The 24653-nt window shown below is 38.9% G+C and overlaps 1 protein-coding gene across 5 annotated transcripts in view; it reads right to left on the minus strand.

Annotated features, from left to right (window-relative positions):
• The window catches only part of MTMR1 (myotubularin related protein 1), a 48237-nt gene that overhangs the window by 8227 nt on the left and 15357 nt on the right, over window positions 1-24653 (minus strand). The window contains exons 3-16 of one of the 5 annotated variants that reach the window (XM_029067254.2): window positions 22652-22675; window positions 22051-22077; window positions 20454-20504; window positions 18556-18631; window positions 14158-14252; window positions 13840-13947; window positions 11332-11433; window positions 10779-10862; window positions 9611-9760; window positions 7991-8179; window positions 5375-5560; window positions 4774-4980; window positions 2554-2646; window positions 514-627 (exon numbers count right to left, since the gene is read on the minus strand). In XM_029067254.2, coding sequence (XP_028923087.1) covers window positions 514-627; window positions 2554-2646; window positions 4774-4980; window positions 5375-5560; window positions 7991-8179; window positions 9611-9760; window positions 10779-10862; window positions 11332-11433; window positions 13840-13947; window positions 14158-14252; window positions 18556-18631; window positions 20454-20504; window positions 22051-22077; window positions 22652-22675 — 1506 coding nt within the window. The remainder of the gene's footprint in view (window positions 1-513; window positions 628-2553; window positions 2647-4773; window positions 4981-5374; window positions 5561-7990; window positions 8180-9610; window positions 9761-10778; window positions 10863-11331; window positions 11434-13839; window positions 13948-14157; window positions 14253-18555; window positions 18632-20453; window positions 20505-22050; window positions 22078-22651; window positions 22676-24653) is intronic. The other 4 variants (XM_029067255.2, XM_029067256.2, XM_029067257.2 and 1 more) reach the window with 4 other exon arrangements.

Here is a 24653-nt window from a genome sequence, read left to right on the forward strand (position 1 = left end):
TGTGCAGAGCACTGTACTAAACCACTTGGCTTCCACGTGCCTCTGTTTCCTCGCCGCAAAATGAGGAATGTGTGCTGTTCCTCCCCTTAGAATGAAACAGAGACTGTGCACAACATCATGATCTTGTATCTACCCCAGCACTACTAATACAGAGTTTGGCACACAGTAAGTACTTAACACACACTTACTAATATTATTATTATTACTATTATTAAGTGCCAACTTTTCGATAATGGGATTCTGTTAGTCTGAGAACTTTCCATGCCTTTTTCTTCTCCTTTCTGTTCTTTACCTTTGGCCCATTTCATGGCTGTTATCAGAAACTATACTTGCAATAGATAGGATGTGAAATATAAATCTGCCTGCCCAGTAAGCAGCTTTGTAAAAGACTATTTGGAGAGATGACAATTTCTGGCTTAAATAAGGTTTCTGGAAAATTCAAAAATTTCATCTCCCATTACCAGGATTATCTAGTGTTGGAATTAAGCAGGGCCTAAATCAAAAGTGACTTACCTCTTTCTGTTGCTGCTGCTCACAGTTGCACAAAAAAGTCCCAAAAAGGCAACTATAAAGGTGATCCAATATAGTAATCAAGAAGAGTTCATTGAACTCAAATGCTGAAGGAAACTTGAATGAAAGTGAAAAAATAGTACATGTAAAACACACTTTATAAAATAATGAACTTGATTCTTTCCGATTTGATGAGTATTTAAATTTATATTTTCCCAGTTACCCCTCGAAGCAAAGGTGCTGCAAACACCTGAGTGACTAAATATCCTTTTGCCCTACAAAATCCCATACACCCGAACACTTGAAGACTTTACTAAGAAGTTCTCACTGCCAAATTATGCTCTCAGCAGGAAAAGTTACTGAGGACTTTAATTTGCCACCTCCAGCAATGAAAATGAGAAACCCTGTGGTAGTCAAGTTAGGGACTCTCTAAACTCATGAAAAATGGAACCACTCTAGCAGTGGGGAGGAAGGGGTAAGGATGAATGTGGATGCCAACCTAGAGTTAAATAACTCCTCTGGGCCATCTGGAATTTTGATGTGTTTCCACATCCTCCTTTATATAATTCCACTATGCAAAAACCTCAATGGTTGCCTATCCGTATCCAACACCAACATCCGTCCACTTCTGCATCTAACAGAAACTCCTTACCATTGGCATTTAGGCACTCAATCATCTTGCCTGATTTCATTCATTTATTCTCTCATTAGTATTTATTAAGCGCTTACTGTGCAGAGCACTGTATTACGTGCTTGGGAAAGAATACAACAATAAACAGTGACAATCCCTCCCCGCAACGAGCTCACAACCCCCAGCCCACATATTTCACTTCTCTAATGCCAACCTACTAACTATATCTCGATCTCATCTATCTCCCCACTGACCTCTTGCTCACACCCTGCCTCTGGCCTGGAATGCCCTCCCTCTTCACATCTGAGAGTAATTACTCTTGCCACCTTCAAAGCCTTAGTAAAAATGTATCTCCTCCAAGAAGCCTTCCCTGATTAAGTCTTCATTTCCTCTTCTCCCAGTCTCTGCTGCGTCACCCTCGCACTTGGTATTTGCACCCTTTATTCGTCCGTGCCTCAGTCCCATGCACTTACGTACATATCTGCAATTTATTTATATTAATGTCTCCCCATCTAGACTGTAAGCTCATTTGGGCAGGGAACGTGTCTATCAACACTTCTATACTGTACTCTCCTAAGTGCTTAGCACAATGCTCTGCATACACTAAACATTCATTACAATCAACCGACTCCAGGAATACTCATCTAGCCATTTTTTAAATATACAGATGGTGTCAATTTTGAAACATCTACTAACCTCTTCCCCTGTCATTTGGTATCAACCGGCAGACAGTAAAAACAAACTACAGAAGAACTGTTTCGGGGAAGGGCAAAATTCAAATGATAGAAACTTCTGATAATTGTGTGAAATGCTTAAATGGGAGTCTGACAGTAAATATGGATAACTCCAATACCTAGAGTCAAGAGATCACAAGACTGACAATTTGGAGGGGTTAGTTTCTTGCAAAAGGTGGGCCGGATTTCCCTAGCAGCAAACCAGAGCCATGGGTGATGGCCATAGTTTGTTTTTTGGAAAAAATGATGACACTCCACTGAGAACTTCTGAAAGCTAAAGGAAAGTTTCTCACAAGGTTTAGACTTACTTTTTTTCCCCAGAGAAAATAACAAATTAAAATGTATGAACTAAAAATCGGATTGAGGGCTGAGAGACTGAGATTCTATTGTAACTGCTTTTGTATTTATTTTCATTTAACTCATATATTTCTGAATTTCAACTACGCTTAGTCTTTGTGAAAAGTGGTCTTATTCGGTAATGACCGATGATATTAATTCAAAAATAAATCTAAGGAAAATAATGACCTGGAATTTTCTGATTTATGTATTTGAAAAAAGATGAACTTTTACATATTTTTAAAATACACCAAAATAAAAAAGCATCACTGCCAAGAAAATAAGCATGGATTTTTACATACAAGCATATATAAATACAATATATTTTCAGAGGTTTATTACCTGTTTTGTCATTTGCCAAACACAGTCAATAAATTGAAGAAATATAGGAGATCTGTCTGCATCTGCATGGTTATCATCTCCATGACCTATGCGCTGGAACAAAAAAAAAAGCAGGATCATGCATTTTATTTAAACCTTAAAAACTATTTCTGTGAAGCTCCTTGGGGGAAAAATGGTTTATGTGTAGAAAACTTATAATTTTCATTTATTATGGTTTAGAGTTTCAAAAGATGTGGTCTTTTATTTAACCAGAGTCCATTTTTTCCCCCAAAATGTGAGACTACTGTTAGCGCTCTTGAGCAACTATACGAACTACAGTTTCCCCTAGGAAAACAGGTAATGTATTTACATTACAATGGGGAGAGAAGATGGCCTTTGTGGAAAGAGCAGGAGACAGAAGATCTGTTCCACATGGGACAGGGACTTTGTCCAACCCCATTTGTTTGTATCCACCCAAGCACTTAGTACAGGGCCTGGCACATAGTAAGCACTTAATGAACACTACAATTATTATTATTATCACAGTTATTATTATAACCTCTAGCCCACATCCTGGCTCTGGCCTGGAACGCCCTCCCTCCTCAGTCACTCTCCCCACCCTCAAAGCCTTACTGAAGACACATCTCCTCCAAAAGCCCTTCCCTAAGCCCTCTTTTCCTTTACTTCAACTCCCTTCTGCGCATCTTGACCTGCTCCGTTTATTCATCTCCCCCGTTTATTCATCTCCCCCTCCCAGCCCCACTTATGTGCATATCTGTAACTTATTCATTCAGTCGTATTTACTGAGCGCTTCCTGCATGCAGAGCACTGTACTAGGCGCTTGGAAAGTACAATTTGGCAACAGAGAGAGACAATCCCTACCCAACAACGGGCTCAGTCTAGACAGACAACAAAACAAGTAGACAGGCATCAATAAATAAATAGAATTATTCACATCATCAGTCAAATAAATAGAAGAATAAATATGTACACACATACACAACAGCTGTGGGGCGGGGAGGGGGGTAGAGCAGAGGGACGGAGTAGGGGCGATGGGGAGGGGAGGAGCACAGGAAAATCAGGGGGGCTTAGTCGTTATATAAATGTCTGCCTCCACCCCCCAGACTGTAAGCTCCTTATGGACAGGGAATGTTTCCATGATATTGTAGTCTCCCAAGTGGTTAGTTAGTACTGTGCTCAGTAAATACGAACGAGTGACAGGAGGCCATATACGGAGTATGGAAATCAAGAGAGTTCCTAAGAATACTGGAGGGGAAGGGATGGGGTGAAGGGGAAGGAATTGCAGAAAGTGATCGCTACGCATTTTTAAATTAACTGCGAGCTCTCGGTCTTGATGGTGGGATTAGTTCTGTGACAGGGACGTAATGATTTACATTTAAGTGAATGGGAACACATACCCCACAATACGATGGTTCCCAATACAACCACATTTTCAGAGAACACATCGCATATACATTCTGGGGCATGCTGTATAGTCACTTGTACAATTAAGCATGCTTTCATTAGACAATTTGGAAAGAACATGATCAAAGTAAATTCTATGCTGGATTCAAACAATAACTGAGGCAGTATCTTCAGGGTGCATCAATAAGGGATGGCAAAGGGTCGAAAATATTTTGAAAGGCCCACCCGTGGGGAGTGATGCCTGTGAGAACAGGGACTGTTGCGGGGAACAGAGATGGTAGACATGTTCCCACAAGCAGCTTACAGTCTAGAGGGGGATACAGACAATAACATCAATAAATTACGATATGTACATAAGTGCTGTGGGAGGGGTGAATAAAGGTGCAAATCCAAGTGACCTTCCCAAAGTCACACAACAGGACAGAGACAGAGGCAGGATTAGAACCCCGGTCCTCGATTCCAAGGCCCGTCAGTCCCAAGTGAATGACGTGATTAGTTTTCTACCCTGGTGCTTAGAACAGTTACTTGACGCATGTGCTTAACTACAACCATTACCAATAATAATACTTTAGAAGCCTAACTGCTACTTTTATAGGTATTCTGAAGCTAACCATTCACTTTTGAACACCCAAAAGAATCTCGACAAAGTAAAAGGTTCCACATTATTCAGAATCTATTTACACTGGAAAATAGAGAAATAGTAAGAAAACTCTATTAGTACTTTGCCGCCTGATGTATACATAACCGTAATTAGCTAATATGGAAGCACTCTTGTCAAATACTTAAGTAAAACTATTATGAAGTGTATTAACTTACCAATGCAAACCTATGACCAAAGCTTATCCACTCCTTTTCTATAAGAACTTCGAATCCTTTAATGGTCCGGTAATAGCCATCCAACATTAGCATAGCCAGGGATGTGAGTTGTGATGTACGATCCCAACCGTCACTGCAGTGCACTACTACGGAAGTTTTGCCAGATTCTATTTTATCAGCAATTCTTACAGCTCCAGCAAGCAGCATCTTTAGAAAGACATATAAATTATGTTATAATTAATTTACAATCTATTATTAAACCATCTTGTAGAAAATGTTTGTATTTTAAGTTACCAGAACTTAGCTCAACTATTTTTTTTTAAATTAAGACACTGGGAATTTGTAAAGCACTCAAGCAAAATACCGCATAAAATTATTCAGCCTAAGATTAAATTGGCCTTTTCACTCATGGGTGTCAAAATACTTTTAAAAAATTCTATTTCATATCAAGTGTTTTTCCCACTTCACAGATGAAGAAACTGAGAAAAAAGGCATAAGTGACTCAGAAAAACATATGCTATTTCAAAGAAACTCATCTACTTCTGGGCAGATGCAGAAAGTATCTTAATCTGAATGAGTATTTAAAGAAGTCCTTTTTTACCCTTATGTATTCTAACCAGTGTGTTCCATCCACTCTATACAACCACAATGGCTCTTTGATGGCAGGATAAACGATTTCTCTCAATTTGCGTAATGATTCTCTCATAACATGAATATTATGAATTTCCAAGAATACCCTCTCAACGTTGGGATAAGCGCTTTCACTTTCATAGCCACCATCTTTTGCCTGTTTTAGAAAAAGAAAAAAATATGGGTTAACATTATAAATACTATACTGAAGTTTCTTTTATTTGCTGTTATATATTATGAGACACAATAATAACAATAACTATATTATTATTATCCAAATCCCTACAACTCCACCCTCCATAATTTAGACCTTAAAACAGTTTCAAAAAAATCTTCCGCAAACAGAATTAGGTTAAAAGAAAAATCTGAATTCCTAAATACCATGTCTAATATTTTAATCTGATTTATCTGGCCTCAAAAAATGGTTAGTTTGTAAGTTGTTAGCTTGAATTTTTTTTTACTATTACTATTATTATTATGGCATTTGTTAAGTGCTTACTATGTGCCAAGCACTCTTCTAAGCATTGGGGTAGACACAAGTTATACAGGTTAGACACAGTCCCTGTCTCACATGGAGCTCACTAAGTAGGAGGGAGAACAGGTATTTAATCCCTATTTTGCAGTTGAGGAAACTGAGGCACAAAGAATAATAACAGTAATTGTGGTGTTTGGTAAGCGCTTACTATGCGTCAGGCACTGTATTCAGTGCAGGGGTGGATACAAATAAAATCGGGTTGGACACAGTCCACATGGGGCTCATGGTCTCAATCCCCATTTTACAGATGAAGTAACTGAGGCCCAGGGAAGTGATTTGCCCAAGGTCACATAGAAGTTAAGTGGCAGAGCCAGGATTAGAACCCATGACCTTCCGAATCCCAGACCCGTGCTCTATCCACTACGTCACTAAGTGACTTGCCCAAGATTACGTATAAAGCCACTGGCAGAGCCAGGATTAGAACTGCCAGAGCCAAGCTATTTTCACTAAACTTGTCTGTTTCTCTATATAACTCATTTTAACCACACAGGAGTAAGATATATATGTCACAATCACAATAATGAAGAGCCAAGAAGACTTCCCTGCCTCCATCCCATCACTCTCTATCCATCCTAATAACAACAATAGTGGCATCTGTTACATGCTTAGTCTGTGCCAGACACTGTATTAAGCACTGCGGTAGATACAAGCAAATCAGGCTGGACACAGTCCCTGTCCCACATGGGGGTCACAGTCTTAATCCTCATTTTACAGGTGAAGTAACTGAGGCAAGAGAAGTGAAGTGACTTGCCTAGGGTCACACAGCAGACAAGTGGTAGAGTCAGGATTAGAACCCAGATCCTTCTGACTCCAAGGCCCATGCTCTATCCACTACACCACGCTGCTTCTCTACTCCAACAGGCCTCTCTCCTTCCTTCAAAGCCCTTCTACAAATCCAGCTCTAAACAAGTCTTTTCCAGTTGACTCCCAACAACCTCAGCACCACCTCCAGCATGGACTGGGGCATTTATATCCTCCCTCAGCCCTTGGTGCAGATAGCTCCTTGTGGGCAAGGAATACATGAAAAACTTCCATTGTAGCTTTCCACACGCCAAGTCTAGTGAACTGCCTCCAGTGGACACTCAAATACGTTTACTACTAATTATGTCAGTTTTTGTAGTTTTGTATTGACTATTTTGCAGAGTTTTATACTTTATATGTGCTAAATGTATAAATAGTTACTAGCAAAATCTCATTACCTAAAGTCCAAATGTGCTTCTATTTGAAATTCTTCCAAATTATTTCCTAGTGCCACACAAAATTTAATAGAAAACTGCTTTAATAGTTCCTACAACTGTTGAGGTTTGTAGTTAATGGGCCCTCACATTAGCCTTTCAGAAGTTAAATTATAGTACATGAAAGTGAACGAATAAAATTGCACTTTCCCCAACCTGAAACTTTCTCCTCTCTCCTTATCTGAATGGTATTCCTTACTTTCTTCAGAATGAGATTTAAAATGCTCTGTTATTTTGAATGCTTCTTGACATTAGTGTCTGAGCTTTGTATGTAACTCTATAATTTTCCTTAAGACCCTGCTACTGGATTCTGTATAATGGAGTCTCTGCATACTGTAAAATGCATCATCTCAGGATTCCTCATTAGAAAAGCTACTTCATCCTTATGCTGTGAATTTACTTTCTCAAAATTTCTTTAGAATAAACTACATTTGGGACTTTAGCAGCACAATTCCAATGCAAATGTGGAGAAAAGTATTAAAAGGAGTCCATGGGGTCCTAAATTCAACATAGAGGGTGCCAAACTGGAGGTCAAAATGTCACCTGTTTGGGGCTGTCCTGGATAGTTGTTAGTAATAATAAAAATAATGGCATTTGTTAAGCACTTATTATTTGCCAGGCTCTATACTAAGCACTGGGGTGGATACGAGCAAATCAAGTTGGACACAACATGGTAACTTTAAGTAGTAGTGCATTTAATTGGTCTTGTAAAAGGAATAGATGGAACACTTCACTATGACTACACAGTGTAATGTAGATTATTTCTCATTCTATGGTGAAACTGATTTTTGATGTTACAGTCACTAGGACCCTTTACCTTGTTAGTAAAAGCAACACTCTTTTGCCGGGCATCAAAAATGATGAGCTTATGTGACTGAGCATTAGCATCCATTATTGTCTGCAAATATTTTTCATCCTCTTTGCAACGTTTTTCATTAGGGCCAACCGATGGTTGGCTACAGCGCGTAATTGTCGCCTGGCTCTCGGGGTGAATCCATGACAACACCTGAGTTTAAAAAATGACAAACTTTAGACTGTAAAAACTCGCTGAAGGCAGGGATCATCATCCAAGTGCACAGTACAACACCTTGTAAACAATAGGTACTCACCAGGATAAAAGGAATAGGTCACAAAACAATGGTCTTCAACCACCAGTGCTACCAAAAATTTCTCTTTCAATAGTTAAGAACATAATCACTAAATCCCTAAATTAATAAATTTCCCCAAAACACAGAGGGTAAGGGAAATAACAAAAATAAAGGCCAGAGAACCCCACAACTTTTGTTAGCTGTTAGCTGAAATATGTAAACAAATAGGGTGGAGAAAGCCTACAAAGAATTTAGCTTCAATACCTGATTTACCAATCTGTAGTTGTTCTATTCACTCTTAAATAATGTTTTATTTTCATAATCAAGAGGAGAACGAAAGACATATTTGATCATTCCATAAAGTCATAATGCCAAAAATGCTACATTTTGGGGGGATAAGTGTAAATGAAAATTCAGAGACTGAGTATTTTTTGTATGATGTTTGTTAAGCACTTACTATGTGCCAAACACTATTTTAAGCATTGGGAGAGATACGAGTTTATCAGGTTGGACACAATCCCTTGTCAGGCATCAGGATTTAATCCCCATTTTACAGGTGAGTTAACTGAGGCACAGAGAAGCTACGTGTCTTGTCCGAGGTCAAACAGTAAGCAACTGATAAAGTCAGGATTAGATTAGAGGATTTAGGGGTTCTTGGACTTCAAGGCCCATTCATATCTCCTTACTGATTATCACTACTCTCTTTTGTACATGCCCCCCACTCCATGCAATCAAACTGTATGTTTGTTCAGCATTTCACCTGTAACATGAAAAAGGTACAGCTTTTTCTGCAAAACCACTGTCCAAAAAATGACTGCGCTGCATAATACTATTTTAAACACTTGATTTTGACCCACTAGTTTGATACTAGGTTTCCAGACACTCTAAAAGAGTACAGTCTACCAACCAATGATATTTATTGAGCGCTTACCTGAGCAGTGTATTAAGCGCTTGGAGTGTTGGTAGACATGCTCCCTGCCCACAATGAAGAGGACCATTAGAAATCTAAAATTATGTTAAATTTTTACTAGTTTGGCAATACAAAAAAGAGCAATGACTGGTTCAAAAAAATTTTAAAAACTAAGACATCACCATCATCAACCAGGATCCTGCTGAACAAACCCTCTTATCTCTAACAGAAGTAGGCCTCTATATTAGCAATAATGACTGGCATAACACAGAAAGCTATATTCTTGTATGTGATTTTAAAGATAATTTCCTCATGATCCATCATGGCCCCACCATTCAGGCTCTTCTGAGTTGAAACCTTATATATTTCCATACTGAACCTAAAACATTGCATTTCAAAGAGCATATATTCATAGCTAAAGTTTAAGCTTACTACTTACAGGAACTCTGCCTTTTGCTCTAAACGCTGCTACTTTAGAGAGGTCATCATCTTTTACACTGGTTGGAACAACAAGGACAGCAGGGTACGTATCACAAAGCTCATAGTTATGATTTATTTTGGATATTTTCCAACTTTCATTTGGCAGACCCTAGAACATATTACATAAGGAAGAAGAGAAAAAGATTCACAAATTCAAAAAGGTATAACTACATTTCACAATCTAAACACAAAACTCTTCTATACTGATTTTCCTAATGCTTTTTAGAGTTCACTGTCAAAGCAGCATTTCACACTTCATGGAAATTGTATTTTACTATGATTTAAAGATTCATATTAAAATTGGAATCTTGAAACCAGTCTGCTGAGACCAGCAAAACAATAGGACAACAGTCAGCAGAACTGTACAGATTATATATCTTTAAGCCTCAATAGCACTAAATCAGTATGTGATTTGGAATACATATTTTCTTAAAATAGAATACGTCAAGACCAAATACAAAAATTGGAATGGGGGGGGGGGGGCTTTTCACAGTTAACAGTAATTCTGGAATAAATAGGAACTAAATTGCTCAATTTCTGTTCATTTGCAAAATAAAAAAGGGCAACCTTTAGCCAATGGAATGCTATCCTCCCTCTATTTAGCTAAGCCTATGGAGAGTGCCAGATCATCAGATCAAAAATCATAAAAACCGAAAGTGTTTCAAGCTCAGGTACCCCAGCTCCAAAGGGACACAAAAGGTCATCCACTGCCTCTAGGGAACTGAAATCAACAAATTACTTTGGCCCCATAGTTTTTGAGCAGGACAGTCAGCAGCCACTACATAAGAATTTCCCTCCCTTTCCCTTCTTTCCTCCTTTACTCTAATACAATTAAAGTTAATAGATTCAAATTTCCACCTCCATTTTCTCCCGATACAACTCTCTGTTGAAAAGGATCCTGAATAATAATAATAAAATAATTAATAATTATATTTGAATAATGAAGGGGAAAAAATGAAGAAACCAAGAGACTCAGACAATATTAGATAAACTCTTGATGATTCAGGAACTAGGTACTTTGTTTCAACATATTTCCCTGTCCCTACCCAAAAGCATGAATCTACCCACAGAGGGAGAAAAATTCTCAGGTTACTTTCACTACTTTTCCAAAATACAACACACTTTACCTGTCTTTTAAATTCTGCAATTGGATCAAAAACCTTCCAGCCATTAACTGGAAACTTTTCTCTGTAGCTGAATGCAAATAATGCCTGTATAAGAAAAGCATAAAATAAATGTAAACAAGTGTTTCTATTTTTCCAAGAGGTAGTACAGCACAAACAATGGTCAGGACTCTCTTAGGGATGACAACTAGGGTGGTTTGCCTTGGGACCTGGTGGGCTCTTGTGTGGGGAGGGAGAAGGAGAGCTTTCCTTTATAGAAGGGAGAGATAATGCAAAACTTTATTTTCTGAAGTACTGAAATCCACCCAGTTGTTTGGCCTCCTTCCCTGGGATTAGAACATAGACATTAGTGTGGCTTCTATGTTTCTTTGGGGAACAGCTCTCAGGAATTCCTAGGCTTTAAGATCTCACTCATCACAGCATATCACATTACACAATACACACACACCTCAATTGTGATAGCAACAATAGGCAAGGGAAGATAGAACCAGGATAATCACAAAATTTTACACTACAATATAAAAATGTATTTAAAAATGTGCAGTTTGCCACCTACCTGCCCATTAGAAAGAGGAAATGCATGTTTATTGAGGTTTTCAAATATCTCCAACTTTGTCTGTTCTTCCTGTTTGTAGGCAAGCCGCAAACTTCTCATATCCTGTCAAACAATCAGCCAGACTCAGAAACATTTGCTAGATGAATAAGATGCAATATACATTTCTAAAACTACAATTTTATTCGACTAAAAGTGATGCACATTCCAGCTCTAAGGATAAAACGATGCAGCCACAACAGAGCAAAGCCCCTGTTTTTAAAAATTCAAGCCTTAGAAAACAAAACAAAAAGAAAACCTAAACCACATTTTTTCATTCACTATGATCCAAACACCCTGCATGGAAGCCCAGGCACTCACAGAGGGCTTGTAAGAGCCCTCTCCCTCTGAGACTTTGGGGCCTCAAGAGAGTCTCCCAGGCTGTCCCACAGGCAGTTCTGCCCTTGAACTGTCCAGTTGTGGAAACTGGGACAAATGGAGCAGCTTCTTTTCTTCCATTCATCAGAAAGGAGGAGGTTACTCTGCATGGTACAATGTCCTCCACTCAAGGTAGGATTCCACCCGTGGAAGGCCGGGAATTGGAAGAAGCAAAAGTGGAGGAGATCATACCAATCGGAGCACCCCACAATGAGGCACAAACTATAGAGACAAAAAGCTACACTTGCTCTGTTGAGGTGAGCCTACATCAACCAAGATTTTTCAAAAATTAAGGCTACTGATTTATTCATTTCAAATTTGGGAGAGTTCATAACTGATCCCTCACTGATTCTACTACCGACAGAGAACTGTATGCAACTTTTCATTCCACAAGCACTACTGGAACTGTATTTCATCAGCTGCCCTATAGATAGATGTATTTCAAGTAAGGAACTGATGCGTTTGGAAGTGATATAGCATAATGAAGAATAACTTAGACTACTTTTCTTCAACAAATAAAGCTGGAAGGGACAATGTTTGTCTGTGAGGCGGAACTACACCTAAACCATTAAAAATAGGTCATCCTATTTTTAAGTATTTCCAGGGAGGAAAGAATGTAGGATTAGCTAGTTCAGAGAATAGAAGGCTGAAAACTGGGCAGCGGAGTGGAGAATGAAATGAGGATGTTGATCAAGTGGTTTCCAAAAAAGAAAAGAGAAATGGGTTTAAGTTGCAGCATGATTTTTAAATCAGGTAAAAGGAAGAAATTTTCATCAGTTGGAAAGCTGACTAACTGGCTCACATTATACTTATCCAAGGTGGAGTCTAAGTTTGAAATGCTTTGCAGGTGAACGATGTAATGAATGTGACTGTAGGATTATGCTTTGCTCAGAAAATCTCATTCCTGTGTCATCATTAGAAACAGTCCAGTCATTGTAGGTCTGGTAATAATAATAATAATGATGTTGGTATTTGTTAAGCGCTTACTACGTGCAGAGCACTGTTCTAAGCACTGGGGGAGATACAGGGGAATGAGGTTGTCCCACGTGAGGCTCACAGTCTTCATCCCCATTTTACAGATGAGGGAACTGAGGCACAGAGAAGTGAAGTGACTTGCCCAAGGTCACACAGCTGACAAGGGGCAGAGTCGGGATGCGAACCCATGACCTCTGACTCCCAAGCCTGTGCTCCTTCCACTGAGCCACGCTGCTCTGTGCGAATCTCTTCCTGATTCCACTAGTACAGCTCTCTCTTAAAGTCTTACTATCCCAACATTTTTCCCTTTATAATAAACAGAAGACCATGTGAAAACAATTGAAACTAAAGTCTTTTAAGTAAACATTAACTATTAACATGCAAAAAGTGTGTAACTAGTTAACACTGATTGATTGATTGACTGATTAACCTTAAAGTAGCTTCCCAATTTTTTTTTCTCCCTTGTCAAATAGTGTCATTATTCTTCAAGGTTTTACCTCTATTCAGCACTGAATGTGAAAACCTAATTTATCTTTCTTGTATCAATATTCTATTAGAGATTTTCCCAAAGGATTTCCAAAATCCTGTCTACCTAGACCATGGGACAGATTTGGGACTGTTTCTGAGTCATATGTTTCTAACCACTATGCCTCGTGCCTTGCTCCATTCCAGGTCCAGATGTGCTGGTAGTAACCTTGTCGTGGGCTGCATCCCTGGGTCTGTTTCCAGTTTTGGTTTACCAACTACTCACGGACCACGCAAGGATCAAGAGAGGCCCGTATTTTCTACTTCCCTCTGCCCAGCTTTTCGCTAGAAGCTGAGCAATAGGAACTGACAAAATATGGCACATGACCTGTGGGCCGAAGGAAGTACCCAGAATATGCCCCTCAACAGTCAATTCGCTGAAGAGGTTTTTAGACCTCTAGTCCTATTTTGCTTTATCTGGCCTATGAGTCTTATAATTCAAATGCTCTTAAAAATGCCACTACCAAGATTCTGAATTCTCTGTTGGAAAGAAATATGACAAAGTAGGAAGAATTACAAATGTAGCTGGGAAAAAAGGTATATTAAATTTCTGTAATGATGTCCTTTTGAATTTCAATTTGAACTGTACTGTACCTTACAAACAATTTCTAAGCCACAAGAGTTGTCTCCATGGCTCTGCACTCCAATCTTCTCAACTCTGCTTATCACTCCTAGGGGAACATCCAGGACAAAATGTGGATCCTACAATTGAAAAAAATTTAAGATGAATGCAATATGTTTCAGGAAATAGGAAAAATCCTCTGGAAAAATGTTCTATTTGCTGCTAAACCACAACTGCTACTTTGACACAAATAGAAATAAATCTTAGGTTTTCAAATATAGAAAGTTTTTTTTGGAAAGCAATAAATATTACTATGTTCTATCAAAAGCAGAATACATCTTAAAACTTACCCTCTCTACATTTTTAAAGTACAACTTGAAATCTGTGACTGTCAGTGTTCCACTAACTGCTCCCATAAATGGACAGATATACATGACATCTTTCACTGAAAGAAAAAAAAAAACAGCAGGGATAATACATATTTGGATGTCAATATATCAAAGCAATCAAAATAAATATTTTAGTTCCATCTTTAATTTATAATCCTATAATATTATCTGAAATTGCTTCAAGTCAGATAGCTACTTTTTCCAAAAGGATACACTTTAGGACTAAAATGATTTGGTCCTGCTACTAGGACTAAAGGCTACTGTTTGGATGAACTATTTTTAAATGGGTAGGATGCCATACATATGTTCAAGATATTACATGAAAATGTATTAGTTCTTTGGAGGTGTTTTAGTTCTTGTAGACCAGTAAATAACCAAATTTTACCAAAATTAACTAAATACGCTTCCTTGAGAGAGCAAGCATTCATGCATGACATGAAAAATAATAATACTAATAATATATAATATTTAAGTGCTTACAGTGTGCCAGGCACTCTTCTAAACGCTGGGGTAAATACAAGGTCATCTGGTTGGGCACAGTCTCTGTCCCGCGTGGGGCTCGCAACTGCAATCACCATTTTGCAGATGAGGTAACTGAGGCCCAGAGAAGTGACTTGCCTAAGGTCACAAAGCAGACAAGTGGTGGAACCAGGATTAGAACCCAAGTCCTTCTGACTTCCAGGCCCATGCTCTATCTACTAGGGTCATGGTGCTTCTCATGAGGAAAAAGCACACCCAGCTCTGCCGTTGGCCTGATGTGTGCCCAGTCATTTGATCTCTCTGGGCCTCAGTTTCTTCATCTGTAATATGGGGAAAAGATACCTGTTCTCTCTACATTTTAGAATGTGAACTCCATGAGGGGAAAGGACTGTGTCTTATCTGATTATTCTGTATCCACCCTTGCGTTTAGCACAGGGGTGAATGCTTAATAAATACTAGAAATGTAACTAGTGGTCTGCAGAATTTAGAGGAAATCTAATTGGGCCTAACCTTCGGCCTAAGTTAGATATCTATTCAGTACTACAGCTGAAACAAGAACATGCTCACAGAGCACTAACTTAAAAGTCTTTTAGGAGTTTCCTATACAATTCAAATTACTCACACTATCTTATTGACTAGCAAATTATATAGTTTACTGTTCAGTGGAAAGAGCATGGGCTTTGGAGTCAGGGCTCATGAGTTCGAATCCCAGCTCTGCCACTTGTCGGCTGTGTGACTGTGGGCAAGTCACTTAACTTCTCTGTGCCTCAGTTCCCTCATCTGTAAAATGGGGATTAAGACTGTGAGCCCCACGTGGGACAACCTGATTCCCCTATGTCTACCCCAGCGCTTAGAACAGTGCTTGGCACATAGTAAGCACTTAACAAATACCAACATTATTATTATTATTAAGATTTTTACTTCCATCAAATACCAAATATCAATCACTGGGAGGCTCACCAAGCAAGAACATCTCACAGTACTGCATATACCATGCTTGCCTAACCTTATACAGTCAATGAAGTAGTGATTGAGTGGAGAAAGACATGGGACTCCAAGTGTCCATTCCTGAAGCTTGATGTTGCTGAATCTGAGTAGATTCATAGAAGAGGACAAAATGGTCACTTCTGTCACAAATACATATTACTGGGATCAGGCTCTTCCATCCCTGAATTTCTAGGTCATTGTTTGCCCCGCTAAATCCATTTACCTCTTTCTTTACTCAATATTAGATGCCCTGATACAATCTTCCTGTTCTGATTTCAATTTGATTTTCTTTTTTCCCCACCTCATACTTTCTGAGTCCTTTCCTAATCATGAACTTGTTCGTGATCCCCTATTCCTTCCCATTCCTTCCCTGCTATTTTTGATACTGGACTCTCCCTGCCTAATAACCAGGATCTTCCTACACAGTGACCATGGAAATTTTCTTCACAGGTACATCTATGAATGATTTCAAGAGGGGAAAAAAAAGAGAAGGTGTGCACGCTAAGTGGTTCAAACATAGCTCATTTTCACATTTAGATGGAACCCTAGTTCCAAACAACCTCAACACATGAAATCTGAAGATACATCATGAATTAAGTGTGGAAGTAACCATAACCCCTTACCAAAGTTACATCTAATTGCTGCAGGGAAGTCAATTACCCTCCTGTCCCCTGCTGCTTCCCAAACACTGTGTAGGAGACCAGGTTCTCTACCTCCGAAGGGAGGTGGCCCAGGATGGGCCAGGTGAAGGGATCAGAGGTTTAGGTTTTTGTAGACAATCCCTCTTCTCCCACCCAATTCTGGGTTTCCTGGGATGGGGTGGGGAAGGAAGGAGCAGCCGGTTTGAGAGGGGATCGCCATCTCCTCTCACCGCTTCCTTTCGGCTCTGACCTCATTCCTCAAGCTGTCACAATTGGAAATGCTTCCAGGCAGAAGCCATGCTGGGATTCCAGAGTAACAAAAGCAGGCAGGCAGCTAGAACAGGAGCAGAGGTGCATGGAAAAAGGAACTTGGAGTCAACACTAATGAGAAGGAACATGGCTGGTTCAGAGTATGTGGCCCTTTGTAGCAAGGAGATTGGGTCAGACTCAAGCATCTGCCCCTTGTCAGCTGTGTGACTGTGGGCAAGTCACTTCACTTTTCTGTGCCTCAGTTCCCTCATCTGTAAAATGGGGATGAAGACTGTGAGCCTCATGTGGGACAACCTCATTCCCCTGTATCTACCCCAGCACTTACAACAGTGCTCTGCACATAGTAAGCGCTTAACAAATACCAACATTATTATTATCTGGCCCTCAGGGTCCTCACTAGCATTCTGTAACCGTTTTCTGCCCCTCGCTGGCTGGCAATGACACAGTTTAAGCTGGGGTGGCTCACATGAATCCCTATTTTACAATATATTTATTTATATATATTTATGGCCATGATGGAGAGGACCATGTTTGGGGTACAATGGGGTCATGTTAGACCCTAGGTATAGTGGAAGGGAAGGGGCAAAAGAAGAGACATGGAATGTAGTGATTTACATGGCAATTTTTAACTTCCCAAAGGGCTTGGTCATGTAAGTAGTTGGTACTAGAATGAAACCTAATTCCATTTAAGTCTAGGAAAAACATACCCCACAATATGGCCATTTACCAGACACCCACATTTTCCAGGAATATACTAAGAATGGGTCATGGATAGACCTGTAGCTGCTTCTATGGTTACTTTATCACATTTAGAGTCTCTCATGTCCTTTATTAAAATGATCACTCTAGCCTCGCATCTCAGGTTTTATAGTAATCAAATTAAAAATGAACCAATGCCACTTTTTTTAAGATGAAGTAGGATGGACTGTGTTCTCTATAGCAAGGTAGCATCATTCATTCAATCATATTTACTGAGTGCTTACTGTGTGCTGAGCACTGTACTAAGTGCTTGGGAAAGTACAATACAATAAACAGGGGCATCTCCTGCCCACAACGAGATTTCAGTCTAGAGGGAGGGAGGGAGACATCAATACAAATAAATAAAATTACAGAAATGTACATAAATGCTGTGGGGCTGGGGGCGAGGGAAGAGCAAAGGGAGCAAGACAAGGTGATGTAGAAGAGAGTAGGGGATGAGAAAAAGTGGGGCTTAGTCTGGAAAGGCCTCTTGGCGGAGATGTGCCTCCAAAATAAGTCCTTGAAGGTGGAGAGAGTAATTATCTGTCGGATTTGAGGAGGAAGGGCGTTCCAGGCCAGAGGCAGGACACGGGCTAGGTGGCGGTGGCGAGACAGGCGAGATTGGGGCACAGCATGACGGTTAGCATTAGAGGAGTGAAGTGTGTAGACTGGTTTGTAGAAGGAGAGAAGCAAGGTGAGGTAGGAGGGGCAAGGTGATGGAGTGTTTTTAAGCCAATGGTGAGGGTTTTTGTTTGATACAGAGGTGGATGGGTAACCAATGGAGTTTTCTGAGGACAGGGGTGACACATCCTGAACGTTTTTGTACAAAAATGATCCGGGCAGCAGAGTGAAGTTTGGACTGGAATGAGGAGAGACAGGAGGCTGGGAGGTCAGCAAGGAATTGATAAAGTAATTCAGATGGGATAATTGTATTAACATGGTAGCAGTTTGGATGGAGAGGAAAGGGCGAATTTTAGCGATGTTGTGAAGGTGGGACAGAAAGGATTTGGAGACGGATTGAATATGTGGGTTGAATGACACAAAGGAGTCAAGAATAGCACCACAGTTTGGAGCTTGTGAGACAGGAAGGATGGTGGTGTCATCTACAGTGAGGGGAAAGTCAGAGGGAAGACAGGGTTTGGGTGGGAAGATAAGGATCATCAACCCTCTTGAGTAAAATATCGTTTCATTGGCCGGAGAGCGACGAACAGGGATATTGATGAAATGCCATACCTACACTTACCGATAGCTTTGATCGACTCTCCTGGAAAAAGTGGTGCTTCTTCCATCTGCGCCAACTTGTTTCCATCCCTCAGAGCCTGGCAGAGAACCAAGCCAAAAAGCAAATCTCATTTTCCACTTAAAGTACTTTCTGAAACACAGAGCATTCGCTAAAGAGGTGACAGGAACACGAGCATGACACTGCAAGCCCCCGTTTTCAACATCAACATTGCACTAAATGGCTCCAGCACTGCTGATCCCAAGACTGAAAATGCAGCCACACTTGACACTGACATATTTAGTATTTACAACTCTCCATTACTGAGACAGGAATACATTGTACAAACAAAATATATTGAATGCCAAATTATGAACAAATAAGGACAAACAATAGCAAGTTAATTTTACGATGTGTTAGGATGGAAAGTTTAAATTTGATCATTTTTTCTATTACAGTTCTCTTAAGAATGAAAATTTGAAACTACTTGGAAAGCCAAACTCTTGGTTTTGGGGGGTTTTTTTGGTATCTCAAAATTGTTTCTGTGATTTCAATTGAATAAGCCTAATTTTGTAATATCGTAGTCAAATGGAAGTTGAAAAAAATTCAGAAAGAAAAGGAAAAAAGGTAATTCACTCAAGTGAATTCAACATTAAATATTCGACAAAGACTGGTATGTGTCCTACTGAGAAAGGAAAACTCTTTAGGTATTAGGGAGCACTGTCTATCCATCTTTTCTTAAATCGCATCCTTAGGCTAGAAAAATTCAACTTTCAACTATGAAACTAGTCAGCTAAGGGTACTAAAAATACTTTTTGGAAACTTTTTCGGATCATACAAGGAACTTTCAGCGCTAAGACCACTGTAAACCCATCAATATTTGGGATAGTTAGACAAGTTTCTAGAATTTCCTTGGCCTCATTACATTTTGGTAATGAATAGCCCTAAAACCTGTCATATTACAGTCTATTTAATGATAGAGTAAATCCAATTAGTATTATGTAATAAAAGGTGACACGACTATTCAGAAACATTAATATGAAGGTTTTGACAATTTTGTATGAAGTTGTGATCACTTTAACAACAATCTTAAGAATTCATCACATCTCCCAAATTTTTCATACTAAAGTCCACTGAAATAGCCAATTTGGAATGAAGTTATTCAATATCATTGACTGAAATTTTTTAAAATGTTTTTGTTTACACTCAATAAATGTTGCTTAAAAATGCTCATACATCAACATTTAAGGGAGTTTGTGGGTTTGTTTTTTTCTAAAGTGAAAATTGTGGAAAGCCTCATCAAGTTCTCTAAATCCTAAATCTGAGGAAGGCTTTCACAATAGAATGGTGAGGGTTTGTACTGGGACGGGGTTTCATATGAGCTCTGACAAAACCCTTGAAGCAAATATAGTGACCTGAAGTCATGGGCATTTGGCTCCCACCATTTTCTACCTAAAATCATTAGTTCAATGCCAAGTTTGGTTCCAAAACAGGTGCAGTTAGACGCATAAATTAGAAATGTGTAACTGAGACACTTACAGGGAGAATAACATCTTCCTCATCTAATAGAAATTAAACCTGAGATGACCTTTAAAATTTCTTCTGCTATTAAAAAAACTATCAAAAGGTAAAGAGAATTAAAGAATTGGACAAGGATACGGTTTTAACTCGCCCATACAAAGTTCACTTTAAGTAGCATGAGCTTAGCAGTAGATTTTTAATAAAATAATGGATTCAAAAGGTAGTTCAAATATTTCCATTTATTAAAAGTTAAAAATATTAAATATTTAGAAATGACAGACCCACTGCAGAGCTAACAGCACTTCAGAAATGTCCTCTTCTAGCTTTAATATAGTTCAGAATGGTTTCTAAAGCAGTCAATAACCATACAAAATAACAAACAAACAAGTAAAACTTGCCACCTGATCAGCTTCAACTTCAGAATGATAGCCATTGTATCCTTCCTGTATCTCCTGCATAGCACCAGGTGCATGGACAAGATAGATAAATAGGAAAAAAGAGAAACGTGCAAACAAACAAGTGAAGAGCAGAATTTTTAAAGAGACAGTATGTGTGCAAAACTCAATACCTCACCCAGCTATATATTTCAAAATAATTTTCTTCAGGGTTAAAGACTCAGCTTGTTGGAAATGTTTAGTAGACTCTTCTCCCTAAATATGTGAATAGCTACTTTTTCTTGCGTGAAAACAAAACAAAAAGAAAACATACAGCATGGGTTCCAAAAAAATGCAAAAAGTGTACTGTCTTTTTAAAAACTAGAAAAATAACAGCAAAGAAAATGCAGGACAATGGCCAAAAACATGCTCAAAAACAGAAATGTAGCATACTCCGGAAGCAGTACAAAGGGCAAAGCTGTGCAATCAAGTGCAAAAGAAATCCCAAACCAAGCTGACCATCTCAACTGAAATAATTTATATCCTGGGGTCATCCAGCTCTTTCTTACTATTAAAGAATTTATTCTTTTTACCCCCAATAATATTTATTTTGTATTCTGAAAGAGTCATTGTAAATTATATGCTATACTCTACAGTTTTCCTGCGCAAATGAGCAGTGTATTATATACAATTCATATGAACAGTTCAAAGAACAAGCTGATACAATGTGATTTTTGAAAATTTTAGCAAATTACAATGACTGAAAAGAAATGAAGCCATCTTTTTCTTCAGAGTACATATAGTATTTGATATGCATTATTTTAAGTTGAATGTAATATGGAGAAAAATAAAGCTAATAAATTCATTTGTTATTCATAAATTGTGAAAGATTTTGAGGTAAATCTTATAATCTATATGGCCAAATCTACCTACATTTAGTACTGTACTTTCACGGAAACTGAATTTCATAAATCAACTGTTAAAGGCGTTAACTTAATAGCAGAGCTGCCAAATCTTAAAATTATTTTTGTTTCCAACATATACTAAAAATGAATAAACATGATGGTCTTTGAATGTATCTTAATTTAAAAAAATTCTGGCTAAATTATCTGCTGACAAAACTTGCAGATCAAAATTATGAGTCCCAACATTCAAAAGCCTTCTTTTTTTTTTATACTTTGTTTTACAAAGTGGAGATAACCTTGAGCATCTCAAAAGAGAAAATACACCCCCACACTCAAACACACACCCCCACACACAACAATTTTCCACCCAAAATCAATAGCATGAATCAATGAAAACATAGAGGGTGCATTCCCATTAGTTTACAGATACTTCAATGGAGAGGTGGGAGTGGAAGAAAGCTTAATTTGGAATAATATCAACTTTATTTTAGACTTCATCAGCTTATGCTCCAGTCTATTGGTGCAACATAAAAGTGCATAAGATTCTGTAACATTAAAAGGCTACCATGATTGATATTAATGACAGAAACTCAAATTTCTCAGGAATGGAAAATAGATTATCTTTAAACCACTTGCTCGTAGGTTTTCATTTTTCTTCCCCTCTCTCCACCACCCCCATTTTTAACATACTTAAAAAAAATGAAATTAATGAACATTACCAATCTTTTTTTCATTTTATGGATGCTCTGAAGTGAAAGGACAGGAAAAATGTATTCTACTATTTATAGTCTTAAGAAATACTGCATGAAACTGAAGCCTTAAACTGACTTCTAAAAACATTGAACTATTAAATTAATCTAGCAGTAACTTCCAGTTCTGTTCACAGGCTTCAAAAATTGAGGTGAAAACATGCACAAATGAAAACAGTTGAAATCTTAAATAGGATAGAAAACAATTTTGTGTGTCTTCATGAACTAATACTTCAGCAACATATTCAAAGTGGCACTCTAATTCTAGGCACGTATACATCACTTGAAATACATTTAGTCGGAATTAACATAAAACTAAGTTACTACTGCACATCTGTATATGTAACAAATATAATGCCCTTACACATTAGCTTTTGCTGCACACAAAAACATTTGTAACAAAGCATTCCTACTGCAAACACTTAAAGCAGTGAAAAAGCACAGCAAATTGATCTGATTGGCTTATAACTAGGAAAGTAAAAAAAAATGCTAAACGGGCTTGGTTTTCAAGAGAGCACAAAGAGACAAACAGGTAGGAGGCTGACTTGCTGAAAGCCAAATATTTCCTTACCCTTAAATCAGGCCTCCTGAAAACCTGTTAGTTAAAATATAGAATATCATCAAAATGTGCATTTCAACATCAGCTTGTGGCAACTGTCATTAGTTCAGGAATCTTTTTCCAAAGAAACTTCACACTACAGTGAATGGAGAAACAACAATAATCCAAACGCTTCTAAATTTCATCAGTGGTCATCACTATTCTGAAGAAACTATTAATTTACAAAATTCTTCAGCTAATTCATATGATTCAAGCGCCTATCCAGCACCACTAGTTGGTGACTTGCATTTTGACAAGCTTACTTTTACATTTTGCGTAGTTTTGTTCAGTAAAGTTTTACATGTTCTCGTGCCAATGACGGCAAACTGCAAAACCTGTTCTCATCTTCCGAAATATTTATCTTAATGATCGCTTGCATAATTACCCCACTATTTTGCATATGTTTGCAGCCACGAAACTGGGGAGGGGTTATGACATGGTTTCAATAAGAATTTAGCCAAGCAATTAAAAGAATAGGACAAGAAAAAAAGGAAATAAATGAGAAGAGAGAAGAGTGAGGTCAGAGGGCACTTGAGACTGCATCTCTTGGGTCTCCAGTGTGGCTCAGTGGAGTGAGCACAGGCTTGGGAGTCAGAAGTCACGGGTTCAAATCCCAGCTCTGCCACTTGTCAGCTGTGTGACTGTGGGCAAGTCGCAACTTCTCTGTGCCTCAGTTCCCGCATCTGAAAATGGGGATTAAGACTGTGAGCCTCATGTGGGACAATCTGATTACCCTGTATTTTCCCCAGCATTTAGAAGAGTGCTCTGCACATAGTAAGCGCTTAACAAATACCAACAGTATTATTATTCTCAACTTAGAGATGGCACATCAGTGAAGAAACTTCCTAATAATAAATAAGTGGTATTTGTTAATATGCCAAGTACTGGGCTAAGTGCTGGGATAGATACATTTAATCTACTCAGACTCGGTCCCTGTCCTACATGGGCCTAAAATCCAAGTGGGGGGTAAGGCAGATATTTAAGCCCTATTTTACGGATGAGGAAGTTGAGGAAGAGAAGTGACATCCTCCCAAAGTTACACAGCAGGCCAGGCAGGGTCAGGATTGGAATCCAGCTCTCGTGACTCCAGTCTCAAGCTCTTTCCACTAGGTAACACTGCTTTGCCAAGTCTATATTTTTAATGGTATTTGTTAAGTGCTTACTGTGTCAAACAGTGTCCTAAGAACTGGGTAGATTCAAGTTAATTAGGTCGGACACAGTCCCTGCCCTGCATCCATTCATTCAGTCATGTTTATTGAGCGCTTACTGTGTGCAGAGCACTGACTAAGTGCTGGGAAAGTACAATTCGACAACCGAGACAATCCCTACCCAACAACGGGCTCACAGTTGCATGGAGCTCACAGCCTAGACAGGAGGAAAAACTACTTAATCCACATTTTATGGTTGAGGAAACTGAGGCACAGAGAAGTGAAGTGACTTCTCCAAGGTCACAAAGCAAGGCAATTAGCAGAGCTGGGTTTGGGTCTTCTGACTCTCAGGCCCATTCTCTTTCAACTAGGCCATGTTGCTTCTATCTGCATTCTGACCCTTCTCCTCTTCCTCCCCTAGTATAAGTGAGCACATTTCAAAGCAGAAACTTCATCTCCCAACATGAGCCTGTATCTAAGCCTTGCATAGGTCAGGGCAACGACTAGTGGGGTTTGCACATTCTGCTATCGAGCCTCTTCTAAGCAAGATCTGGAAGCTATAAGTTTATCAGCTATGGGGTCCAAATGTACCAGAAAAAGAATCCCCAGCCACACATGAGCAACCATGCATGAGTGCCTTTAAGTACAGTACAGCAGCAAGTTCCATCTGAACATTCAGAGGTGGGTCTCGAGTGGTTAGTGACCGAGTTTATGAATCCTGGACAAGGAGAGGAGAAGAAAACAATGCAGCATAACCTACAGTTTTTCTCCAGAGGGATTCCTAGACTTCCCAACGGCGCTCCTCTCAAGTCCTTCTGAATATCGGG

The sequence above is a fragment of the Ornithorhynchus anatinus genome, chromosome 6, assembly GCF_004115215.2.
Source record: "Ornithorhynchus anatinus isolate Pmale09 chromosome 6, mOrnAna1.pri.v4, whole genome shotgun sequence".
NCBI classification, from domain to species: Eukaryota; Metazoa; Chordata; class Mammalia; order Monotremata; family Ornithorhynchidae; genus Ornithorhynchus; species Ornithorhynchus anatinus.